The following is a 27,397-nucleotide window of genomic DNA, read 5'->3' on the forward strand; positions in this document are numbered from 1 at the left end:
GGGTTTGAAACTAACTTTTTTTTAACTCGCTGGCCAATTTTGCTATAACATTTTTAAGTTACTGGCCATTCAGAACTTCTACTTGCCAAAAAAGAAAGAAATAAACCAGATTATCTACAATACATCACAGCTTGAATATATATATACATATATATATTAGTGGTGTCAAATGATCGATTAATGCGATTAATCGCATTAATGTCATAGTTAACTGGCGATTAATCGCATTAATGTCATAGTTAACTGGCGATTAATCGCATTGATGTCATAGTTAACTCACGATTAATCGCATTAATGTCATAGTTAACTCGCGATTAATCACATTAATGTCATAGTTAAGTCGTGATTAATCACATTAATGTCATAGTTAACTCGCGATTAATCGCATTAATGTCATAGTTAACTCGCGATTAATCGCATTAATGTCATAGTTAACTCACGATTAATCGCATTAATGACATAGTTAACTCGCGTTTAATCACATTAATGTCATATTTAACTCGCGATTAATCGCATTAATGACATAGTTAACTCGCGTTTAATCACATTAATGTCATATTTAACTCACGATTAATCGCATTAATGTCATAGTTAACTCGCGATTAATCGCATTAATGTCATAGTTAACTCGCGATTAATTGCTCATTTTTATCTGTTCTAAATGTCTCTTGATTTCTTTTTGTCCCATTATTTTTTCTCATTTTAATGCTCTTATCAACATGGAAAAGTGGATCGGCTTGCTTTGTGCAAATGAAAGCAACATTGCTGTATACTGTGTTCAATTTCACACTATCATTCTCACTTGGAGCAAATAATCTCTCACACAATGCAACACTGTCCATCAATAAAAGAGTGAAAGAAACACTGACGAGGTCCTGATATTGACGAGGGGGCGGAGTTTTCGCATCAGCTGTGTGTGTGTGTGTGTGTGTGCTGTGATGATGATAGCTCAGTTCACATTGACAAAACACACAGATCACTTTGGTCTTGTCGGTGGAACGATTTAGCAACTTTTTAGTAAAGTAAACTGTCCATTCAGAATCTTATTGGCATCTATTTCGGCGTCTCACGAACGTCATCCACTCAAAACGTAACGTTAACCCACTATTTGGCAGCTCGCAAGCCCAAACGAGTGTGTGCGGCGTGCCTGTTGTTTTGTTTCCGGTCTAGCTAGATTCGCTTGCGCTTTGGTCGGCGAAGCAACAAAACGTCCTGGCGCGGAGCAAGCCATTGAAATAAATGGGTTTCAGAGCGTAGCGCCGCGTCCTGTTGCAAAAGCATGTGAAAGAAAACTACAAAGTTTGCTAGGACAAAAAGACCGTTAATCGTGCAATAAAAAAATTGACGCCGTTAAAATGGGTTTGCATTAACGCTGTCAATAATGCGTTTAACTGACAGCCCTTTATTTATATATATATATACTGTATATATATATATATATATATTTATCAGGGCTCCAGACTAACTTTTTTTACTAGGAGCGCCGTTGCCCCTGACTGAAAATTTTAGGAGTGCAAGCAGAAAATTTAGGGGCACACCTTAAATCAGCTCGCAATGCAATTATTCTAATTTCCCCCAAAATAACTGTATACTGACAAATTCTTTAATAATAAATAGACTTAACATTATGATATGCTGTTTTATGATAAGCGAGTTCTACAAAAAAATAAAATAAAAAATCTGGTAGCACTGGGGCTGACAATAAATCACTAAGCTTAATTTAGGGCAGCCTTTCTCAAAGTGGGTGCCGCGGCACACTGGGGTGCCCCCTAGCTGTGTCAGGGGTGCCGCCAAAAAATTACGTAGGCTAAAAAAAATGTGAAAAAAAAAACCCCAGAAAAAAAAAACAGCTGACATTTCATATATAAATATATTTGAATTTACATTCTTCTTTTTAAACATATGAACATATTAATAAAATTGTAAATTCATTTTAGATAAATATATAAAATTAATCATAAAAAAATCTGTCTCACAAGACCGAAGCAAGACGCACACAACTTGACGCAAGTGACGCAATCCATAGCAACGCGTTATAGCAACACCTCAGACTGACAGAAAAGTAAAAATAAACGTGATTTTAGGCCACTTTAGTTACAGCATTATGGATCGTTTTTTGAAAAGAAAATCCCCACAAGAGCCGGGGATTTTTATTTTATTTTATCTGCATCCTGCACTTCATTTGAGTTCTCCTGTTCTGGATTTGTTATTGGGTTCTTGTATTGGGCGGTCCACCTCTTACGGTTTTATGGCATTTGTGTCTCTGATTAATTATTTTGTGAATTACTTTCCAAACCTGTGTTTTTAAAGGTGCTATAAAGTTTTTATTATTATTGTTATTTACAGTTCATATTATGCTCTGTTCATTACTGTTCTGTCTAACTAAACAAGACATTTGCATTTAAATTTGGGTTATGCAGTGTTTTTAAATTATATTTTACACTGGGGTGCCTTGAGATTTTATGCACTTTTGAAAGGTGCCCTGACTGAAAAAAGTTTGAGAAAGGCTGATTTAGGGTGTAGATGAAATTAACTTTAGTTATTATTATCATTCATAATGTCTTAATATTAATTTTAAAAAAGTAGTGAAAACATGTATATATGGAGTGAAAATAGCCAATAAACATCCTGTTTACAATGGTATTATTATCATTTTTTTTTTTAAATGTTTAAATAAGAGTTTTCCAACATCTCAAAATTTTTCATTTTAGGAAGATCTTTAAAAAACATAAAAAAATACAAAAATACATTAAAACATTTATATATGATATTATATTATTGAAGTGCTGGGAAAAGATGTGTAGTAGGCTACTTGTAAGTTTGACTATTTCTTACACATTATCATATTTATGGTTAGAGTTAACTTACTACATTAGCCTAAATCCATGGTTCTGTTAGGCTGATTTGTGGACTGAAAGTGTTTCCACGTCAGCGCTGTTTGATCTGATAACAGAACTCTCGAATCGGAGTGTTTCTCACTGGATCACGTGGTGTTGATGTTATTAATTCTGAGGCGAATTCAATGGATTTCTTCACTGGATCTCCTAGTAACAGTGTTGCGTGAGTGAGATCTGCCCGCGACTGGCAAGTTCAGGGCTTTATTTTACTGTCAGAGGTTCGGGTCGCTGCTGCTGCTCCACGGTCGTAATCATAGGCCTCTGAGTAGCGTATTTTCGTTCCACTTTCATTTTGTTTGCATTCGCTGCTAGGTAACGACTAACGAGTCGATAGATCGCTTATTGCTCAGACGCACATCAGGTTGTGATATTTGTCTCCGTCTCCTTCCCACAGACGTTTACGCGCGCTATTCTTGTCACGGATTCAATGACGCGCCCCTTCCACGCGTTACCATTAGGGGTGGCACGGTTCACGAAACCAACGGTTCGGTTTGTATCACGGTTTTAGTGTCACGGTTTTCGGTTCTGTACGGTTCTTGTTATTTTTTTTTCTTTTAATCTTTAACACTCCAGAAATGTACTTCAGCATGTGATATATAGCTTAATTATCCACACTTTAGGATACAGTATAAAAAAAATTATATTCATGGAATCATGCACAAACTGAATTTGACTCTTTGACTTTAAGCACATTTTGGGACTATCTCAGAGGAAAGCTATAGGTGAGATTTTGACACAGCAAGAGAGAAGAAATTGACATGCTTTTCGTTTATTTGGCAAAAAAAAGGAGAACGTGTATCACTATGTCTACAAGAACTTGTGCATTTTTATCACACAAATCTTATTTACACAAAGAAATTAACTTGCATTTATGAACTGACAACTTTTGTAGCTCTTACAAAAATTCTATCTTTTAAAAGAAAAAAAGAGGAACTACGCTGTCTTTTATGAATAAGTCAATCAATATACATGAAACCTCATTGCCTATAATTAGGCTATAGAAATAGCAAAGGCCATAAACATAAAGTGAAAAGTTCAACCTCAACACAAAAAACAGGATCAACAATGCTTCTATTCCCAAAAAGTGAGGGTACCTTTTTTTCAGTTTAAATTAAAGTGCAGGATTTGGAAACATTTGACTGAAGCTCTTATCTAAACATAAAGTGCCACTGTAGCTTTATATTAAAATACCATAACATGAAATCAAAAATGTCCCCACACACCGGACTTATAGACTTATAGGACGCTGGCGCATCCTCCAACTCCCTCATCTCTCTCACTTGCCATTTCTCCGCGTGCCGTGACCTGCAGCGCTCCATACTCCACTTTTACTGGCTTGTTTACTAACTTGAACCGGCGCTGCACAGAGCGATCGGTAATGACATCAAATACCGCGAAAGTGAGTGACGGAGCCGTCGTTCCCGCTCTAGTGTGATGTTATTCACCGGTCGCTCTGTGCAGCGCCGGTCCAAGTCGAACAAGTTTATGTCGCGCGAAAAGAAAACACACGTCACATACGGGCACGAGGTTACATTGCGCATGCGTCGAACCGTGAGACGCACACGCGCTCCGAACCGAGACAAGCGAACCGAACGGTTCGGGTGTTTTTTCATGTACCGTGCCACCCCTAGTTACCATGCGTTTAACGTGTGGCAAATTTACTGGTCGCACATGTGTGACTGGATGTAAAATTCAGTCGCACACTCTCAAATTTTGGTCGCAAAATACGACCATTTGGTGGCAGTCTGGAGCCCTGTATATATTATACAATTTGGATTTCATACATTCATTTCTTATTCAAACTAAATCCTGTCATCCAGCATCTCCTCTCTTCCTCTTTCATCCTCATCACCAGAAATGTGTTTTAGATAGACAGACCAATGCAGCATAAAAAACATACATTTTTTTTTAGGATGTTGGAAAATATTAATCTATTTTCTGTTCAACAAACGCTCTTTAATCTTCACTATTGCTTCAATGCAAATGAACAACGCTGTTATTTGTAACGTAGTGACGAGTGCGTTCAAGTAAGCCAGGCAGAGCTGATTCTGTGCAATACACTGTATTTAATATATCATGATGACATATTTGCATTAAATCTGCACAGATTTGGTTTAAACGAACTTCCCCAGCAGAGCGAGTAATCATAATGAGCAAACACACGTGATCTGACAGCGTTACCCATCACAGCTGATGTATACCTGCATTTGGCGGCTGATAGTTTCAAACCCTTTGCTTTGATTCATTTAGTATGTCCTAGAATGCAGCTATCATGGATGTTACTGATAGTTATGTTCTGTGCCAATGTGGTGCGTGTGTGTATTCTCTAACCGCTTCTCCGCGTCCAGATCGCAGCAGAGCACCGCCACGGGGAAGAAAGAGGCCGGACAGTCCGACGGGCAGTAATCGTCCAGAAAGCCTTTGACGTTCAGCCCGAAGTCCATGGCCCGGGGCAGGTAGTCGGGGTCGGCGTTCACTCGCCCTATAATCTGAGGCAGAGCACAGAGTTTGATGTGAGACAGAGGAAGTGAGGTAAACCCACACCACACACTGGTTCCTCGGGGTGACGGGCCTCTGTCCTGTTTGTGGTAACAGTGTTTCCCATTAAAAGAGAAATGCCTGCCGTTCGTGTGGAGGAAGCAGTTATTTTGGACTTTAACAGCCTGTGATTATTCCCTCAGATCAGTCCTGAAACACTCACCTCGCACAGCATGATGCCGAAGGAGAAGATGTCCACCTTCTCATCATAGCTCTTACCTGAGAAACACAAACAGCAGAACATTAATCCCAGTGAAGAGACTGTTCTATCAATGTGATGTGGCTTTTAACATCCAATGAGTCTGCATCTATTAACATGCAAGTCGAGCTTATTACAAATTATGCTTTTGTACATATTTGAAAATGTTTGACCACTATAAGGCAACGCTACTTTTGCGTCATCGAAGGTTAACGCCCCTTTTTGGGGGAAAACAAACGGTCTCGGTCTGGATTCTCTATTTTGACACGATCTGAATTTTGTCTACTCCGGTAACAGAAGAACAAAAATAACATGCCCAAAAGTTGTTGCGTGGTGAACTGGACCTCAAATGTTTTTAAAACACCTGGTTTAAAATGTATACCTTTACCATGCCGAATAAAACAAGCAGAAAGAAGAATGTTATGGCTTCAGGCGATAAAGAGGGAAGCACCAGATTGAGGATTGTGGGACCCAAAGACCCCTCACACATGTATGTGGGAAGCATTTCATAACAGGTAAGACGATTATTTAATTAATTCAACCCCTAAACTATCTGTATTTAACATAAAGTAGTGTACTTGCTAGTTACTGGCTTTAATTATGTTACCATACAACTTTCAAAGTACCAGCACTTTCTAGACACAAGCAGAAACCAGCCAAGTCAACTTTAGTCCTAGCCTGCCACTATTTGAACAGTAAAATCAGTTAACAGCCAAGGTAGCGTGTCTAGTGAGAGCTAAGTTAATCACGTAGCTGCTAGCCTAGGAGCTTTCGTCTTTCTAACTAACGTTAGTAACTTATAGCTAGTCGGCAACGCAACTATGTCAATAGCTTAAATCAAGGTAGATATGATCCAAGCGTCATGGCCTCATCGTCTAGTTTGTCATACTGTGAGTGTGTTAATGACAAAAAAATGAGTGATTCCACGAGATAGTGGTAGATGTCTGAATAGTGGGGTCATTAATCCAGTTTTCGACCATTTCAAAAGGACATCTCTGTAACCCTGTATCCAGAAGCTTATTTAAATACCGCTCACGGTCCTCGGTCGGCAAAGATAGTGTGTATGTTTGTGCAATTTAAGAAACTTTGCAGCGACTAGAGCGAGTTCTGTTGTCAGGGGAATCCGTTCGTTTTCCCCCAAAAAGGGGCGTTAACCTTCGATGACGCAAAAGTAGCGTTGCCTTATTCAAAATCCAACAACAATTTAAACACAATAATGTGATCTACTGACATGTACTACTTATATAAAATAATAAACCTAATATTCCAGTCTTTTAAACACTGCATTTAAGAAACTGCATTATTTTATCAGCTCAATGAATAATACAAGTTTTTAGAGCGCACATTAGCTTATTTTCCAGTAACTGGGTTAAATTTACGCATAAAAACCACAGACAGACTGAATGAAAATGTATGGAACAACAGAAATACAGCTTTGGATAGAAATAGTCGCTTTGGATAAAAGTGTCTGGTAAATGAATAAATGTAAATGTACAGCCGTTTCCGCGGTAACCTCAGTAAACACAGCAGGGCTGTGCCTACAAACACTACACGCTATGAAGAGACAACGCCATCAAAACATTCCTCAAGCAGTCGGTTCCCTTCAGAGAAACATTCATAGCATTCATTCAGACTTCAATTCGCGGAATCCCTCAGTTCTTAGGCCGTGTGTCCACCAAAGCGTTATTAGCCCGCTGAAAACGCTAGCCGCTTGAGAGCGTTTTGGCAGTGCAGCGTTTTTTTCCGTTGAGACGTGTCGTTGCTATGATACAGAATATCCGCAGCACAGTTTACTTGAAACTGATTTCGCAGATCATTTGTTTAATACTAAAATGTATATTTGAAGAGTTCAGATGCAAAAGCCTCTAAATGCCATTTGAAATTTTCTTCTTTAATGAGGACTTTTATCAAACTTGTATATTTAAGTTCAGTAATTTCACTTAAATAACAATTAATAGGTAATTATCATTGCCATTTAAAGGGTTAGTTCACCCAAAAATGAAAATTAAGTCATTACCCAGACAGCAAACTGACATTGAATCAACGTGGAAACGACGTCTCTCATGAGATCGAAACAACGTTGATTTTGCTCATCGAATTAACGTTGAACCAACGTCAGACGCGGCATTCTTCAAAGCTAAATGAAAATCGAAAATTGGTTTGCTTTCATAACGTTGAAACAACGCGTTGATTTCAAGTTGATTTTCCGTTAGTTTTGAAAGAATGACGCGTCTGACGTTGGTTCAACGTTAATTCGATGAGCAAAACAATGTCAGATCAACGTTGTTTCGATGTCATATTTCCACGTTGATTCAATGTCAGTTTGCTATCTGGGTAATTACTCACCTCCATGCTGTACCAACCCTGTAAGACCTTCGTTCGTCTTCGGAACACAAATGAAGATATTTTTGATTAAATTTGAGAGCTGTATAACTACCACATTGGCTCCTAAGGGACTGCCTCTTGACGGCCCAGAAAGTCAATGAAGAAAATGTTTAAATATCCCAAGTGACTACCGTGGCTCAACTATATGTTTATCAAGCGACGCGAATACTTTTTGTGCGAAAAAACAAACAAAAATAACGAGTTTATTCGACTATTTCTTTTCTTTCTTGTAGGCCAGAAACGAGATTTCCTTAGATTTCCACGACGCATCCGCGAGAATTGCGATCTGCTTACACCAGCTTACACTACTTCAGATCGCAATTCTCGCGCATGCGTCGTGGAAATCTAAGGAAGTCTCGTTCGGGCCTACAAGGAAGAAAAGAAATCTAAGGAAGTCTCGTTCTCAAATTTAATCAAAAATATCTTCATTTGTGTTCCGAAGATGAACGAAGGTCTTACGGGGTTGGTACAGCATGGGGGTGAGTAATTAATGACTTAATTTTCATTTTTGGGTGAACTAACCCTTTAAGTGAAATTACTGAACTTAAATATACAAGTTTGATAAAAATCATCATTAAAGAAGAAAATTTCAAATGGCATTTAGAGGCTTTTGCATCTGAACTCTTCATTTTTCATCCATTATGTTGGGTTAGCTCTGCCGGTTGATGTCGTTGTACAGAAAGAATGTTGTGACAGTTGGTCAGTGTGATTTAGTCCCGCCCCTCCTCGACTGTGATTGGACGGCTGGGTAAAGAGTGACAGTGATGAGTGTTGCGTTTTATCCAAAGTTGAACATTTTTCAATGGGAGCACCGCATTTTTTAAATGCCATGAGCGTAACGAGGCACTGAGCATTTTTTTATTGCTGAAGCTGATTTTTAGTCGCCGGAAGTTGAAAAATGTTCAACTTTGGGTAAAACGCAGTGCTCATCACTGTCACTCTTTACCCAGCCGTCCAATCACAGTGGAGGAGGGGCGGGGCTAAACCACACTGACCAACTGTCACAAAATTCTTTCTGTACAACGACATCAACCGGCAGAGCTAACCCAACAACATGGATGAAAAATATTTTTTAGTATGAAACAAATGATCTGCGAAATCAGTTTCAAGTAAACTGTGCTGCGGATATTCTGTATCATAGCAACGACACGTCTCAACGGAATAAACGCTGCGCTGCCAAAACGCTCTCAAGCGCCCAAAGCACGGCGTCTTCAGCAGAGCGGCTAACGTTTTCAGCGGGCTAATAGTGCTTTGGTGGACGCACGGCCTAAAGGTTGTAAAACCGCTCTCAATTCTTCCCGCCATTTTTTCAAACAAAAACGAAACCAATGTTTGATGTCGTGTCTGCCTGAAACTGTTGTTGCTTACATTGCTGACGGTATTTACTGCGTTTTTTTTACACCCTGGCAATCAAATACGGTGTTAAAGATGATTAAAATATTTAACTGTACTACTAATCGCTGAAAATTCGAAACTATTTCATCCCTAACCCTCAAACAAGAGCGAGCTTGTCCTCCAAGACATGAACATGCTAAAGCTATTCAGAGTTATCATGATTTAAAGGAGTAGTTCACTTTTAAAAAAACTTTTGCTGATAATTTACTCACCCCCATGTCATCCAAGATGTCCATGTCTTTCTTTCCTCAGTCGAAAAGAAATGAAGGTTTTTGATGAAAACATTCCAGGATTTTCTCCATATAATGGACTTCAATGGGAACCAAACGGTTCAAGGTCCAAAAGACAGTTTCAGTGCAAACTGTTCAAAGGGCTTTAAACGATTCCAGACGATGAATAAGGGTCTTATCAAGCGAAACGATCGCTCAGTTAATAAATAAATAACAAAGTTTAAGTTTTATAAGCTCAAATGCTCGCCTTGCTCTGTTCTGTGATGCGCGTACGTGACTCTCCTGTTCAAAATGAACAAATCTTTTTTCGAGTCATAACTCGAAGGGTCCTTGATAAGACTCTTATTCATCGTCTGGAGTCGTTTAAAGCCCTTTGAACAGTTTGCACTGAAACTCTCATTTAGACCTTGAACCGTTTGGTTCCCATTGAAGTCCATTATATGGAGAAAATCCTGGAATGTTTTCATCAAAAACCTTCATTTCTTTTCGACTGAGGAAAGAAAGACATGGACATCTTGGATGACATGGGGGTGAGTAAATTATCAGCAAAAGTTTTTTTTAAAAAGTGAACTACTCTGAAACATGATTTCTCCTAAACACCACACCACATGTTTGTAAGATCATCAGAATAACACATTATTAATAAAGGAAACTGGGTTCAGTAAAAGCGTGTGTCCTCACCGTGGATCATCTCCGGGGCCATCCAGTACGGGTTTCCCACCACGGTGTATCTCTTTCTCCGGTCGGCCTTCTTGACCCCCGGGAGCTGTCCGGACACCAGTTTGTCCTGGATCTTGTCCTCCACCATGAGCCGGGACAGCCCGAAGTCCGCCACAACAACACTGTTATTCTGTCAGAGCGAGAACCACTTACAGACCAGCCATCGCACATGAACAGAGGACAGACGGGCCCTAATCAGCTGATCTACACTGGCTTCAGTTCCTCAGCTACATCTGGATTATCAAACAGTCCAGCTTCATTGAGGATTCGCTTCGAGAGAAACTGTAGTTACTGTGTACTCATTTGCATATTCATAGAACCGAGCATACTAAATGAGACAAGGGTGTCGAATTACATACAAGATATTATAATACATGAAGAATATGTCATTTTGGTGATCAGAGATGAGTTTTAACCCTCAGGTGCTCTTCGTTTCGGAGTCACACTTGTTATGTTCCTGGTCAAAAGTGACCGGACACCTAAAGATGAAACTTTCTCCATCCCAGTAAAACCAATGCAATTCATTTTTTTCTATAATATTTATTCTTTTTAATTTAGTATTTTGAGACAATTTAATTTAATTTATTAATATTTATGCAATATTTATGGTTTATTTTTGCCATGGAAAAAAATATATATTTTTTTTCTATATATATATTTATTTTTTTTCAAAAAATATTAATGCAGTATTTTAGTTTAATATAGAGTCTAGGCCTTCAGAAAAAAAATATTTTTTGAAGAAAATTAGCACCATCTGGTTACAGTATAGAGAAAAAGCGTAGAATCATGGTGTAACCACTAGATGGCATGTACAGCTCTCTATGGAGAGGCATGTGAATTCCCCAGCTGTTTATCAACACATTTTTGTTGTTGTTGTTGGTGGTGGATTTGAATATATAGTTGAAACAATCTCAAAAACTATTTCTCATTAAAAAAATTGACAAAAAACAAAAATTCACAATTTTTTTTTCCCATTTTTTTTGTTCATTTCCTATGGGGGTCATTTTTGACCAAAGACCACAAGTGTGACTATTTTTTTAAGGCCACTTAGCATGCTCAGATCATGACCTCAATTTTGTGTGTGTTCACATACATAATGCCACAAAAGTCACCAAGTTTCGTAACATCGCGATGAAGCTGTGATTTTAAAAAATTCAAAACATACTTTTTGTAATCAAAATTTATTGGTGTGTATGTGTATAAAAGTGTGTTTGTATGTGTGTGTGTGTTGGTGGGTGTGTCTGTTTTGCACTCTAGATGTTGTAGAGTATCACCCCTTTCCTGCGGTATACTTTTTTTTTTAGAATTGTGGCCGATTTGTAGATTGTACAAACAAAAATTCCGAGAATTTTTTATTTTTTTGTCAATTTCCCATTCATTTCCTATGGGTCGGTCATTTTTGACAGAAGAGCACGAGTGTGACTATTTTTTTTTACGACCACTTAGCATGCTCGGATCATGACCTCAATTTTTTTTATGTGTTCACATACTCAATGCCATAAAAGTCACCAAGTTTCGTAACATTCGGATGAAGCTGTGATTTTTAAAATTTCGAAACAGAAAATTTTTCGCTCAGAAATGACCGAAGAGCACCTGAGGGTTAAGGGATAAACTGATTGAGCACAGGGGGACTTTACAGCGTTATACACGGCAATCGAAATCAGTGCAATATAGACAGCTTATTAACATGCAGACAAACTGAACACTGCTGATGCGCTCACCTCTCGGACCAGACAGTTGTGTGAGTTGAGGTCTCGATGGATGATGTTCATGGAGTGCAGGTAGGCCTGGGTGAGAGGAGGACATGTTAAACGGCACACTGGTCACCCTATGGCTGACTTTAAAGACTTTCACAACTAACTCACGCAGAAACACGAGACACCTGAAAACAATACAGTGTGTGTTCTGGAAACACTTCACCTGATCAAAACATCTCAGGTCTGAGTCGCTCTCACACTGGGGTTTCAGCAAATCCAGGCAAAAACTATATCTTTAAACGTTCTACTTCAGGGTCCGAGACTACTCACCAAAACATTTATATTATTATCATTATTGTCAGGTTTTGTCTTTCCATTTATTTGGTTTTTCAGCATTTAACCCATGCCTGTTTTTATGTTATTACATAATATACTGTGTATTATAAACTAAAACATGAATATGTGATCATTTATAGTTTATTTCCGTTTTGGAGTCGAACAATATTACTTTAGTTTGTTTTCCTAAACAGGCGTACTTTAACAAAAATAAGACTTTCACATAATATGAGTGTAAACGCTGTGAATATATGAGCGTCTCACTCACCATCCCGGAGGCGATGTCCTTGGCAAAACTCACTCTCTGATTCCACGGATAGCTGCCGTCCTGCACACAGAACACACACACACTCTGATCCTCATGCAGTTCCCCTGTCTGACAGCAGGCGGCGCTCACCCAGCGGCCGGTTTCTCACAGCTAGTGAAGACTAACATCTGCCCATACACTAGTCTAATGCAAGACTGACTTAATTTAGACTCTGGTCTAAGACTGTTACCGTGGCAACCAGCAGCAGCCATCACTCACACTACAAACAGCCGACAGAAAACACAGGCGACTGTCCACCAAATATATCATCACCGTTTCAGTGTCTTCAAGTTTCTCTTGAGGTCCTCCTCCCGTTTTTGGGTATTTCCTCTTAAATATTTCTTTATTGGCATGTTTGTGTATCTTTCCTGTATTTCTCCTGGATTAACACTGTTAACTGTTGAGCAATCTTTGTCCAAATTAAACATTTCTTCTACATTGTCCAGTAAATGTCCAGTAACTGTTAAGGCGGGCGCACACGGTGCGATTTTTTGCTGTTTTACGAGCTCGCAGATGATTTTTTTCACTCGGGAGAAATCCTGATTATGCTCGCATGTCGCGGCTCGTATCGTGTGCGAGGAAGATCATTTTTAAGCACGTCTAAAAAGTTCGGGAGCTGTCGGCTTGCATTCGCGAGGTGTGTGCGGTTGAATGAGCCGATTTGTCGATCTATCTGAATTTGACCAATCAGGAGCTGAGGAAATCCACCTAAGAAAGACGAAAATGGTGTGGACTACTACAAACACTGCTTCAATTCATGTTTTTATGATGACTTTGTGAAAGGTTAACTAAACCGCATCTGCCGTGTTCCTACTGGCCAGTATTTGGCATATTTCATTCTGAAACATCTGTAGGCTATTATGCTATTGTTTTTGATAGTGTTATACATTTCTTACAGATTCTAACACGATCATTACATTTGTATCTTCCTAAAAGCAATTACAGTTTGTCTACAGCCTAAGCTTTTTTATATTAATGCCGACATAACAATGTTGCCAGATATTGCTACGAAAACAAAGAAATTATATAAAAATCCGAAATAAGTTCAAAGCTTGTGTTTTGGAAATAAGATTAATATATTACGAACCACTTTAATAACTTCCTAAAGTGTGACATTAATCCAAAAAACAAGTCCAGATAGTGGCCCCTTTCCATTATGTGGATCTGGCACCCGCGCCCTCATTCACAACTCGCTCAAGCTCACTCAAGCCCCGTTCACGGCGATAGCTCCTCGCAGCAAAATCAATTGCAAACACTCACATGTCATGAGGTGGTTTAAACGGCTAATTAATCATTCAGAGAGCTTGAAATTTTCTTTTTGAATGTGTAGCCTACCATAACTACGTTTTTTTAACTCATTCACACACAAAGGGTGACCGGACGTCCGTTTTCCGGTGCTGAAAACGCGGCAAAATAATCACGGCTTGTATCAATATTTTATGTGCTGTTATGAGAGTTTTTAGCGTGGAACTTCGTGCGATTTCTTCGAAGTTCAGCGGGTCGTAAAATCGTGTCGTGTATCACTGCCTCCGTACGATTTTCGGATAAACTCACTCGTAAAGTGCGCCTGGACATACGGTCTTCCGACCGTCAGAATTCGTACCGTGTACGCCCGCCTTTATAGTGTTATACACACACATAGTCAGAGTCTGTCTCAGGAGTCTACACGACACAGCTGCGCTTTCTAGTAGGGCTGGGTATTGAGACAAATTTCACAATTCGATTCGATTTCGATTCACAAGCTTGCAATTCGATTCGATTTCGATTACGATTCGATTCAATATCGATTATTTTGGATATCAGTTACAATAAATGGCAATTTTTCTCAAGGGAATCAAATCTCTTAAATGCTGTAAACTATGGTCTATAAATATAGTCTAGTTGTAGCCTACTAGGCTTCATTAGCCTAATATGAAGGTAATAATTAACTGTTGTGTAGCTATACAAACACTTAAATTACACTTTTATTTATTTTTATAATAAGAAGATTATATGAAATATAAACATTTAAATGGTGGCTGTCATAAAAACTTGCCAGATTTATTCAAATATGCATAAATTTTGAAGAACACCAACGAGTGTGGACTAACAAGTTTATGTGTGTTTTCTGAGGTAAATATGACGATACATGACATTGATTACAAGCTGTTTAATTGACGTCTTTCCACGGTTGAAACGCAGATTGAGCGAATCAATGTGACATGATCCGGATTTGGATAAGTTGTACTCTTATCTTTTAACACACTTTCAGATGCTCATTCATGTTTATTTGGCGCTGTGACTGGTATTATTAACCCGGAAGAGAGATCAGCGCTGCTGCTTCTCTTGAGCTGAGCCAGAGCGATCTCACGCCAAAACGTTATTTATGTTTTTGAATTTCTAAAGAAAATGGACGTAATTTGAAAATTGAGACTTTGTTTCATATCAATAGTATCAAAGGACAAAGATTATTGCGATTTGTTGGATGCGCGCAGCCGCGATACAATCTCTCATTCATTCAAATGAAACAGGATGACTAATCGATTCTTGAGATTTAAGAATCGATATCGGTTCGTTAAAAATGAGAATCGATTAATATCGAGAAATCGATATTTATTACCCAGCCCTACTTTCTAGAACGGCAAACACTCCCATAATGCAGTAGATCAGAAGCAATCGCTTGCCATTAATGTGCAGTACTAGAGACTGACACACACACACACACACACACACCATGTTCTTGATGATGTCTCTCAGTGTTCCTCCTTTGATGTACTCCGCGATGAAGTTGAGCCGTTTGTCTTTATAAAGGACGCCGATGAACTTCAGCACGTTGGGATGGTCCAAACACCTCATCACCTTCACCTACACACACACACACACACATGTTTACAATCAACAAGAGTACCAGTACACAATAAACTCATTCCAGTCACACACAGCTGACGGTGCGGATGTTATTCCGGTTTTTATGAGTGTGTGAGGGCCGTGGCGATGGCTGTGTGTGCTGTTTTCTCCTCGGATAAACCGAGAACACACGCGTTTCCTTCGTTTTAAACACAAGTGTACAGCAAAGTCATTAAAACAGAGAATTATGGGAGCTGATCATAAACGAATCTCAGTCAAACGAGTGCTAGATGACGTCAGAGACGATCAGCGTTTAACCCCGGAGCCTGCTGGGAAAAACACACACACTCCATCTGTCCTGAGAGTGAGGAAGCTCACCTCTTTGAGGAAGGTCATCTGCGTCTCCTCGTCGAAGCGAATGAGTTCCTTCATCACCATCACCTCGCCCGTCTCTCTGTGAGTCACCTGACGGGGCGAGAGCAGACTCCCAGAGTAAACCAGTGTGTTATTGCTCTATGACATCAGCGGATCTGGTGAACATGTCCCACAACAGCCCATAAATCAGATCAGGTGATGCTTTGTGTAAAACAGGAAGTAGTGTGTGAGGGGCAGGGTTAGAGAATATACAGTTAGTACCGTAGAAAAACCATAACGTCGAGGACAACACGTGTGAGTGTGTGTGTGTGTTCTGACCTTGATGGCCTGGCCGAAGCAGCCCTTGCCCAGCACCTCTCCGTGGATGAGGTCGGAGGCCCTGAATATGCGGTGTGTGCGGTTGGTGACGGCGCGCAGCGACTCGGAGCGGCCGATGTCCTTCCGCAGGGACAGAGGAGACGGGGAGCTGCTGGAGCTCGGGGATTTATCAATGCTGTAGCTGCGCCTGCACACACACACACACCAGCATCACACACAGGCGCAGGCCGTTACTATAGCGACAGAGCCCATGCAGGCCACGCCCACACCGGCAGTGTGTGAGGCAACACACAGCAGAACACTGTGACGGTGTACAGCACACAAGCTAAACAAACACAAACCAGTTTGACACACTAAAACACCGGAAACACTGGAGCGGACCTCACCGGAGACAGGAATATAATATACACAGGACTTCTCCAGTGTTTACTGCCCAGTTCACCCATCAGTCAAGCCGGTGTCCACTACTGTCTCCTTAAACTCTGTATTTGTACAGCTCATTTCTGTCTGTTTAGCTGGTTTGCTGTCCACCGTGGCACATATCAGCTCTTAGACACTGTGTTTTGTTGTTGTTATAAGTCGTAAATGACAAGGAGGCACTTTAGTGTGATGGCCCCTTTCACACACTCTGTTGAGGGTAAGTAACAATGCCCCTACATGTGCACTAACTCTCATTAGAGTATTAGCAGACTGTTTTAAAGCAGCGGTTCTCAAACTGGGGGCCGTGGCCCCCTGGGGGGCCACTAGATGGCGCTAGGGGGGCCGCAAAGAAATTCTAGAATATGAAATTATTTAAAAAAATGATTTTACCTGTATGTAAGTTTGGATTGTCCTATGTGAAATCTGCATTGCATGATTTCTTTTATATTGTAAAACTTGTATAAAATTGTATGTCTTCTATATTTGAAAAAGTATTTCTTTAAGTAGAGTAGAATTTTTTTTTTGTTTCTTGCTGAAAAAACAGATTGCTGTTCAAATTTGCAAACCAAACTTGAGCCACTGTCATTTACTACCTTAATGTAAGAAGTTTAATGCACTTTTTTACAATCAGCAAATTAATTTTTCAGTGTTTATCTTTTACTATGAACATCACAAATATTACTGTTAACTGTCAAAACCATTTTTTATAAAAAAAAATGTTATATTTAATGAAATTTACAATTTAACTAATTTTGTATATTCAAAGACATAAAGCTAAAAACAGAACTGTTGTTCCAGCATTGTACAAATTCATTTGTTTTTGGTACAATCTAAAATTTGTAATTAAAATTGTACGTTTGAGGATGTTTTCGTTATGAGTTTTCTTTTGGGGGGCCACAAAAGGATTCACCCTACACAAGGGGGCCTCCTCCTGAAAAAGTTTGAGAACCACTGTTTTAAAGGGATGGTTCACTTTGAAATTAATTTTTGATATGTTTTATCTTACCTCAAGGGCATCCAAGATGTAGGTGTCTTTGTTTCCACAGTATTTTCAATTTTGATATTTTTCAGTCAAACCGGTGTTGTCTATCAGTAATACACTGGAGGCTAAGGGGGTCCACCAAAGAGCAGCACAGAGAAGTCCAAATTAAACATGATTGAATGACTCGTGAATGTAAGTACACACTGATGGCCTAAGACATGAAACGAGCGGTTTGAGTAAGAAAACCAACAGTATTTATATCGTTTTACCTCGTGTAATCACAGTGATCTGAATCAGTTGTACAATATCCAACTGAACCGAACTGAATCAGTTCAATGTTACGCTGGAAGTGATCGCTTGCGTGTGACGTCACTCAATATTTACGCGGAGATTTCGGAAGTTTTACCTTTTACTAAACATATTTAGATTTACCGAAATCGTCTTCCATTGCGGTTTCCCGTATATCTAAATATGTTTAGTGAAAGGTAAAACTTCCCAAATCTCTGTATAAACAAAGAGTGACGTCGGCGCGCATGCGATCACTTCTAGACCGAAGCGCCCGTGCCGTCAGATAATTTTTTCATGGCTGTGATTACAAGAGGTAAAACGATATAAATACTGTTGGTTTTCTCACACAAACCGCTCGTTTCGTGTCTTAGGCCATCAATGTGTACTTACACTCATTAAATCATGTTTAATTTGGACTTCTCTGTGCATGCTTTTTGGTGGACCCCCTTACGCCGCCTTCACACTGGCAGTCGAAATCAGCTCCGTAATACGCAACGGACGTCGTACTACACAGTGAAAAGCGTCGGACGCGGGTAGAACAAAAATGGCGGAGAGATTAAAGGTTGATTCTGTCAGTTCTGTATGATCTCTCTGATGATACGTTGACATGTCAGGTCGGCTAAAATATGTGATATAGTGGTCAATAGTTCAATGTCTACCTTCAATTGTATTGTATTAACTGCCCTTATAAACGTTAGAAAGTCATGAAAATAAAAAATGACATCACAACTTATCGTTATAAAATCATTATTTGTGTTATTAAAAGTTAATAATTCAGGTTTGTTTATCAGTACCGTAGCAACGCTCAACTTCCGCTGGAATTGTCGGATAGGAACCGTCCGTAGCTTTTCGCACGAGTTCAAATTTTTGAACGCATCCGGATGACCAACGGACACGATTTTCTTCGCACCGCACTCGGTCGGACCCGTTTCGGACCCATTCGCATGCGGTCTGCGAATCTCCATAGGAAATGAATGACTTCCGGTCGTTTCGCAGCCGCATCGGAGCTGATTTCAACTGCCAGTGTGAAGGCGGCGTTAGCCTCCAACGGTTTGACTGAAAAATGTCAAAATTGAAAATACTGTGGAAACAAAGACACCTACATCTTGGATGCCCTTGAGGTAAGATAAAACATACCAAACATTAATTTCAAAGTGAACTATCCCTTTAATATCTGCCAACTCTTTATTGTGACGCTCCCCAACAGACACTCTACTGACTATAAGCAAATTAGTCAACTTGTTCAGTCCCGAACTCCAGTCTAGAGAGAGTTAGAGCACATGCAGGGCAGCGATACTTACAGAGTGTGTGTGAAAGGGGCCGTCACAATAAAGCGAGACCCACTTTGCAATGCAAAGTGATTGTTGTGTGTGTGTGTGTGTGTGTACTGACGTGATGATGCGCGAGCGCAGGTTGTTGATGTCCTGGCTGGGCGGGCGTGTGATGGGCATGATGGGACTGGGGCCCTCAGACAGGGGTGTGGGGCCGTCCACCTGGTCCTCTGAGGAGCCGTGATCATGGGGGTCGTGCTCAATGGTCAACTGCAGCAGACGACTGGTCTCCTGGATCAGCAGATCAATCTGACACACACACACACACACACACAATCGGGACTTACAAATCATTTATGGCTCATACATTGTAATGTAATAATAGACTGTGTAGAAATAGTGAGTTCTTCATTCATCGTCACAGTTGTGGTTTAATCAGCTCGTAGTAAAGGCATTGATCATTACTATTAGCAGTAAACAGTTCACACTTTAGATCAAGTCATTAAGTTCTTTAAACCAACCGATATTAGACACTCATGCACGTACGTGACTCCTGTTCGAACTCGTTCAGCAAAATGAACGAATCTTTTTCTGAGTCAATTCGTTCGTTTTGTTCGTTGAATCAACCAAATGACTCGTTCATTTTGCTGAACGAGTTCGAACAGGAGAGTCACAAACGCGCATCACAGAACAGAGCAAGGCGAGCGTTTGAGCTTATAAAACTTACACTTTTAAAACGAGCAATCGTTTCGCTTGATAAGACCCTTATTCATCGTCTGGAGTCGTTTAAAGCCCTTTGAACAGTTTGCACTGAAACTGTCTTTTGGACCTCGAACCGTTTGGTTCCCATTAAAGCGAACTACTCCTTTAAAAATCAATCAATGTCTAATAAAGGTCGGCTCTTTTGTTTTTCGTCACGATCTACAGTGAGAATCATGATCTAACTCTTACATATGAGCTAATTAAACTATAATAATAGTGTTATAAACAGGTTTTACTCACCTCGTCCAGAGGAACGTTCTGAATCGGCGTCCCGTTGATCTCCAGGATCCGATCGCCGACATGAATAGAGTTCTTGACATCTGGACTGATGCACTCTGGGTCCACCCTGAACACACACGAAACCATGACACGAGTCACATGACCAGGACCGAGACGTTTGAAGATTTCAGCGCAGTGTTCATGGATACTCAAGCTATTATACCTTACTTTTCCTTTCTCACTCATTTGCATTTTAATTCCAAATTGTAAATCAAAGTATTAAACGGATGATATTTGGCGGGGACAAACACTCACTGCGAGACTCTGATGGTGGGCTTGTGTTCGGGGCTGTATCCGTTGGGACTGGAGCCCTGATCGATGGACACGGAGAGCCCGCGCTTCCCATCGGTGGAGGCGGGGATGGACACGAGCGTGACCGTGTGGGGGATCCTGGAGCAGGGCGAGTCGGGCAGGGTGACCGGAGTCACCACGGTGCGGTAATAACACTGGCCACTAGAGGGAGACACAACACAAGTCTAGCTGCAGTTTAAAGCACATGTCATATCATCAAAAACATCTTCACGTACTGCTTAAGAACGAGTCGTTCAAACATCCAGGCTGTCATGAAACTGTAGATTTTTTCACTTTTATGAATTATGAAGAGAAAGGTATTAAGGGGTCATCAGTCATCAAAGAGGGGCATTTCTCCTATTGTTAGGTTAAATCACACTACATTTACGGGGTCTAGTATTGATTTATTGATCTGTTGTTCTGCGATCGGTGAGGACGGGTTACTAGTTGATTCAAATCATCAAACTGTAGATTTCTAAATATTGTGACAGTCACTGAAATAGTTCCTGTTAGTAAACAATAAATTATTATTTAATTAATTATTAATAAGCCGTGTTTTACAGGCCATGTGAGCCTTTTCACAGTGTTTTTCACATGAATAAAGCAGATACTTTCACAGCTCATAAGATGCAGTTACTGTATGAAGATGAAACGCATCTTCTGCACGGCTACATCACACCCACACAACAAGACAATAATATTAATAACCCATAACAACAGCTCATGCTATATAACAACAGCTATATCTGGTCTCGCTTTATTGTGATGGTCCCTTTCACACACTCTTTTGACTGTAAGTAAGTGTGTGCGCACTAACTCTCGTTTAGTGTTAGAGTAAGTTGCTTATAGCCAGTAGATTGTCAAAGTAAATCTTCCAGCGGTCAGCAGAATGTCACATGTGTCCGTTGGCTTTTTTGGTTTTGGTTCGTATGTGTCACCACGGCTTCAGTCCACCAAATGCGTGTGTATTTCAGCAGTCACTCCAACTAGACACTTTACAGCAGGTTGACTTTGATATTGATATAAACAGTTTTCATATGTACTCTTTTGAAAAGGCATCTGAAATAATAAACTGAGCCCAATGTAGTGTTGTCCAAAAATATCTTCTTTTTTTTTGCAACATATTGATCCTGAAACGTCTGAAACTGATCTCCTCACTCACTCTTTTCATTTACAGGACTTGAATTTCGACGTAGGATTGTGCATTATTTACATAATTACAGTAATGTGAAAATGCCAGTCTAGGTGAGTATTCACGTAAAAAGATATGTTTTAAGCGAAAGTAAACAATTGAGAGAGAGATCGCATGTGCATCAGGCCTTAAAGAGACAGCAGACACCAAATTATAAAATATCATTTTATATATTTCTTCCATATGGCATCGATGTCAATCTTGTGGCTAGTTTAAAGGCTGAGTGCCTAAGCCACTACGGGTGTAACAATATATCGCAATCCAAAACTGCAACAATATGTATCGTGGATAGTGACATGATGTATTGTGTGTAGTTCACCCAAAATAAAAATGACTGAGTAAGAAACAATTTAAGAGTTTTACTGATAATGTCAATTAGTAAAAAGTATGGAAGAATATGGGTAGCAATATTCAGTTTTAAATGTAATATGCAAAATGACATTTAATGAAAATGCAATCGCAAGTGTCTTAACTGTGAGTGTAAATGCAGTTTTTGCATGAACATGTTAAACATATCAAAGAATTTCTGTAATAAAAAATATGTATTCAATTCACATATTAAATCCAGTGTATGAAATGGCAAATGTAAATTGAATATTGCTACCCATAGGCTTCCATAAAAAGTGACCTATATTATTTAAAATATATCTAGTCAGTGAAGCATATTAATCGAAAATGATTCTGTATTTTCAGCTTCAGAATCATTAATATTATAATCCTGGTGTCTTGTGATGTGCTTTGGGTTTCCAGCACCAAGTCTAAGCCTATTCATTTACACACACAATGCAATATCAAATTTAGCATTTTAATCAAAACTGTATTATTTAACCTTTTATCATATGTCTTGAAGTATTGCAATAATATTCTATTGTGAGTTCAGTGTTGTGATGTGCATCAAATCATGACATGAGGGTATCGTTACACACCTATAAGTCACAGTGACTCGTGAGAAAGAAAGTCGAGCCCTGGGTGTCACTCACCAGTAAAGTTTGGAACGCTCCACCAGCGCATACGTGTCTCCATCACCGATGAACGCTCGGCAGTTTAGACAGGTGAAGCATTCTGGGTGATACTTCTGCTCTCCAGCCACCTGGAACACAGAAACATGGAGATCAGACACGCTTTACACACTCTCCAGATGTTCAACACAGAAACACTGAGATCAGACACACTTTATACTCTCCAGATGTTAAACACAGAAACACTGAGATCAGACACGCTTTACACTCTCCAGATGTTCAACACAGAAACACTGAGATCAGACACACTTTACACTCTCCAGATGTTCAACACAGAAACACTGAGATCAGACACACTTAATACACTCTCCAGATGTTCAACACAGAAACACTGAGATCAGACACACTTTATACACTCTCCAGATGTTCAACACAGAAACACTGAGATCAGACACACTTTATACTCTCCAGATGTTCAACACAGAAACACTGAGATCAGACACGCTTTACACACTCTCCAGATGTTCAACACAGAAACACTGAGATCAGACACACTTTACACTCTCCAGATGTTCAACACAGAAACACTGAGATCACACACACTTTACACTCTACAGATGTTCAACACAGAAACACTGGGATCAGACACACTTTACACTCTCCAGATGTTCAACACAGAAACACTGAGATCAGACACGCTTTACACTCTCCAGATGTTCAACACAAAAACACTGAGACCAGACACACTTTACACTCTCCAGATGTTCAACACAGAAACACTGAGATCAGACATGCTTTACACTCTCCAGATGTTCAACACAAAAACACTGAGATCAGACATGCTTTATACACTCTCCAGATGTTAAACACAGAAACACTGAGATCAGACACACTTTATACACTCTCCAGATGTTCAATACAGAAACACTGAGATCAGACACACTTTACACTCTCCAGATGTTCAACACAGAAACACTGAGATCAGACACACTTTACACTCTCCAGATGTTCAACACAGAAACACTGAGATCAGACACACTTTATACACTCCAGATGTTCAATACAGAAACACTGAGATCAGACACACTTTACACTCTCCAGATGTTCAACACAAAACACTGAGATCAGACACACTTTACACTCTCCAGATGTTCAATACAGAAACACTGAGATCAGACACACTTTACACTCTCCAGATGTTCAACACAGAAACACTGAGATCAGACACGCTTTACACTCTCCAGATGTTTAATACAGAAACACTGAGATCAGACACACTTTACACTCTCCAGATGTTCAACACAGAAACACTGAGATCAGACACGCTTTACACTCTCCAGATGTTTAATACAGAAACACTGAGATCAGACACACTTTACACTCTCCAGATGTTCAACACAGAAACACTGAGATCAGACACACTTTACACTCTCCAGATGTTCAATACAGAAACACTGAGATCAGACACGCTTTACACTCTCCAGATGTTTAATACAGAAACACTGAGATCAGACACACTTTACACTCTCCAGATGTTCAACACAGAAACACTGAGATCAGACACACTTTACACTCTCCAGATGTTCAACACAGAAACACTGAGATCAGACAGGCTTTACACTCTCCAGATGTTCAATACAGAAACACTGAGATCAGACATGCTTTACACTCTCCAGATGTTCAACACAGAAACACTGAGATCAGACACGCTTTACACTCTCCAGATGTTTAATACAGAAACACTGAGATCAGACACACTTTACACTCTCCAGATGTTCAACACAGAAACACTGGGATCAGACACACTTTACACTCTCCAGATGTTCAACACAGAAACACTGAGATCAGACACACTTTTCACTCTCCAGATGTTCAACACAAAACACTGAGATCAGACACACTTTACACTCTCCAGATGTTCAACACAGAAACACTGAGATCAGACAGGCTTTACACTCTCCAGATGTTCAATACAGAAACACTGAGATCAGACATGCTTTACACTCTCCAGATGTTCAACACAGAAACACTGAGATCAGACACGCTTTACACTCTCCAGATGTTTAATACAGAAACACTGAGATCAGACACGCTTTACACTCTCCAGATGTTCAACACAGAAACACTGAGATCAGACACACTTTACACTCTCCAGATGTTCAACACAGAAACACTGAGATCAGACACACTTAATACACTCTCCAGATGTTCAACACAGAAACACTGGGATCAGACACACTTTACACTCTCCAGATGTTCAACACAGAAACACTGAGATCACACACACTTTACACTCTACAGATGTTCAACACAGAAACACTGGGATCAGACACACTTTACACTCTCCAGATGTTCAACACAGAAACACTGAGATCAGACACGCTTTACACTCTCCAGATGTTCAACACAGAAACACTGGGATCAGACACACTTTACACTCTCCAGATGTTCAACACAGAAACACTGAGATCAGACACACTTTTCACTCTCCAGATGTTCAACACAAAACACTGAGATCAGACACACTTTACACTCTCCAGATGTTCAACACAGAAACACTGAGATCAGACAGGCTTTACACTCTCCAGATGTTCAATACAGAAACACTGAGATCAGACATGCTTTACACTCTCCAGATGTTCAACACAGAAACACTGAGATCAGACACGCTTTACACTCTCCAGATGTTTAATACAGAAACACTGAGATCAGACACGCTTTACACTCTCCAGATGTTCAACACAGAAACACTGAGATCAGACACACTTTACACTCTCCAGATGTTCAACACAGAAACACTGAGATCAGACACACTTAATACACTCTCCAGATGTTCAACACAGAAACACTGGGATCAGACACACTTTACACTCTCCAGATGTTCAACACAGAAACACTGAGATCACACACACTTTACACTCTACAGATGTTCAACACAGAAACACTGGGATCAGACACACTTTACACTCTCCAGATGTTCAACACAGAAACACTGAGATCAGACACGCTTTACACTCTCCAGATGTTCAACACAGAAACACTGGGATCAGACACGCTTTACACTCTCTCCAGATGTTCAACACAGAAACACTGAGATCAGACACACTTTACACTCTCCAGATGTTCAACACAGAAACACTGAGATCAGACACGCTTTACACTCTCCAGATGTTCAACACAGAAACACTGGGATCAGACACGCTTTACACTCTCCAGATGTTCAACACAGAAACACTGAGATCAGACACACTTTACACTCTCCAGATGTTCAACACAGAAACACTGGGATCAGACACACTTTACACTCTCCAGATGTTCAACACAGAAACACTGAGATCAGACACACTTTACACTCTCCAGATGTTCAACACAGAAACACTGAGATCAGACACACTTTACACTCTCCAGATGTTCAACACAGAAACACTGAGATCAGACACACTTTACACTCTCCAGATGTTCAACACAGAAACACTGAGATCAGACAGGCTTTACACTCTCCAGATGTTCAATACAGAAACACTGAGATCAGACATGCTTTACACTCTCCAGATGTTCAACACAGAAACACTGAGATCAGACACGCTTTACACTCTCCAGATGTTTAATACAGAAACACTGAGATCAGACACACTTTACACTCTCCAGATGTTCAACACAGAAACACTGGGATCAGACACACTTTACACTCTCCAGATGTTCAACACAGAAACACTGAGATCAGACACACTTTTCACTCTCCAGATGTTCAACACAAAACACTGAGATCAGACACACTTTACACTCTCCAGATGTTCAACACAGAAACACTGAGATCAGACAGGCTTTACACTCTCCAGATGTTCAATACAGAAACACTGAGATCAGACATGCTTTACACTCTCCAGATGTTCAACACAGAAACACTGAGATCAGACACGCTTTACACTCTCCAGATGTTTAATACAGAAACACTGAGATCAGACACGCTTTACACTCTCCAGATGTTCAACACAGAAACACTGAGATCAGACACACTTTACACTCTCCAGATGTTCAACACAGAAACACTGAGATCAGACACACTTAATACACTCTCCAGATGTTCAACACAGAAACACTGGGATCAGACACACTTTACACTCTCCAGATGTTCAACACAGAAACACTGAGATCACACACACTTTACACTCTACAGATGTTCAACACAGAAACACTGGGATCAGACACACTTTACACTCTCCAGATGTTCAACACAGAAACACTGAGATCAGACACGCTTTACACTCTCCAGATGTTCAACACAGAAACACTGGGATCAGACACACTTTACACTCTCCAGATGTTCAACACAGAAACACTGAGATCAGACACACTTTTCACTCTCCAGATGTTCAACACAAAACACTGAGATCAGACACACTTTACACTCTCCAGATGTTCAACACAGAAACACTGAGATCAGACAGGCTTTACACTCTCCAGATGTTCAATACAGAAACACTGAGATCAGACATGCTTTACACTCTCCAGATGTTCAACACAGAAACACTGAGATCAGACACGCTTTACACTCTCCAGATGTTTAATACAGAAACACTGAGATCAGACACGCTTTACACTCTCCAGATGTTCAACACAGAAACACTGAGATCAGACACACTTTACACTCTCCAGATGTTCAACACAGAAACACTGAGATCAGAAACACTTAATACACTCTCCAGATGTTCAACACAGAAACACTGGGA

The 27,397-nt window shown here is 40.0% G+C and overlaps 1 protein-coding gene across 4 annotated transcripts in view; it reads right to left on the reverse strand.

Moving 5' to 3' along the window:
* limk1a (LIM domain kinase 1a) overlaps nucleotides 1-27,397 on the reverse strand; it is a 112,496-nt gene that overhangs the window by 4,101 nt on the left and 80,998 nt on the right. For all 4 annotated transcript variants that reach the window (XM_039654099.2, XM_039654101.2, XM_039654100.2 and 1 more), the window contains 12 exons: nucleotides 22,689-22,798; nucleotides 20,481-20,678; nucleotides 20,187-20,292; nucleotides 19,306-19,493; nucleotides 16,224-16,410; nucleotides 15,909-15,995; nucleotides 15,417-15,548; nucleotides 12,666-12,725; nucleotides 12,086-12,151; nucleotides 10,326-10,494; nucleotides 5,599-5,654; nucleotides 5,229-5,386 (listed from right to left, as the gene is read on the reverse strand). In XM_039654099.2, coding sequence (XP_039510033.2) covers nucleotides 5,229-5,386; nucleotides 5,599-5,654; nucleotides 10,326-10,494; nucleotides 12,086-12,151; nucleotides 12,666-12,725; nucleotides 15,417-15,548; nucleotides 15,909-15,995; nucleotides 16,224-16,410; nucleotides 19,306-19,493; nucleotides 20,187-20,292; nucleotides 20,481-20,678; nucleotides 22,689-22,798 — 1,517 coding nt within the window. The remainder of the gene's footprint in view (nucleotides 1-5,228; nucleotides 5,387-5,598; nucleotides 5,655-10,325; nucleotides 10,495-12,085; nucleotides 12,152-12,665; nucleotides 12,726-15,416; nucleotides 15,549-15,908; nucleotides 15,996-16,223; nucleotides 16,411-19,305; nucleotides 19,494-20,186; nucleotides 20,293-20,480; nucleotides 20,679-22,688; nucleotides 22,799-27,397) is intronic.

Source organism: Pimephales promelas, chromosome 16, assembly GCF_988280905.1.
Source record: "Pimephales promelas chromosome 16, fPimPro1.hap1.1, whole genome shotgun sequence".
In the NCBI taxonomy this organism is placed as follows: domain Eukaryota; kingdom Metazoa; phylum Chordata; class Actinopteri; order Cypriniformes; family Leuciscidae; genus Pimephales; species Pimephales promelas.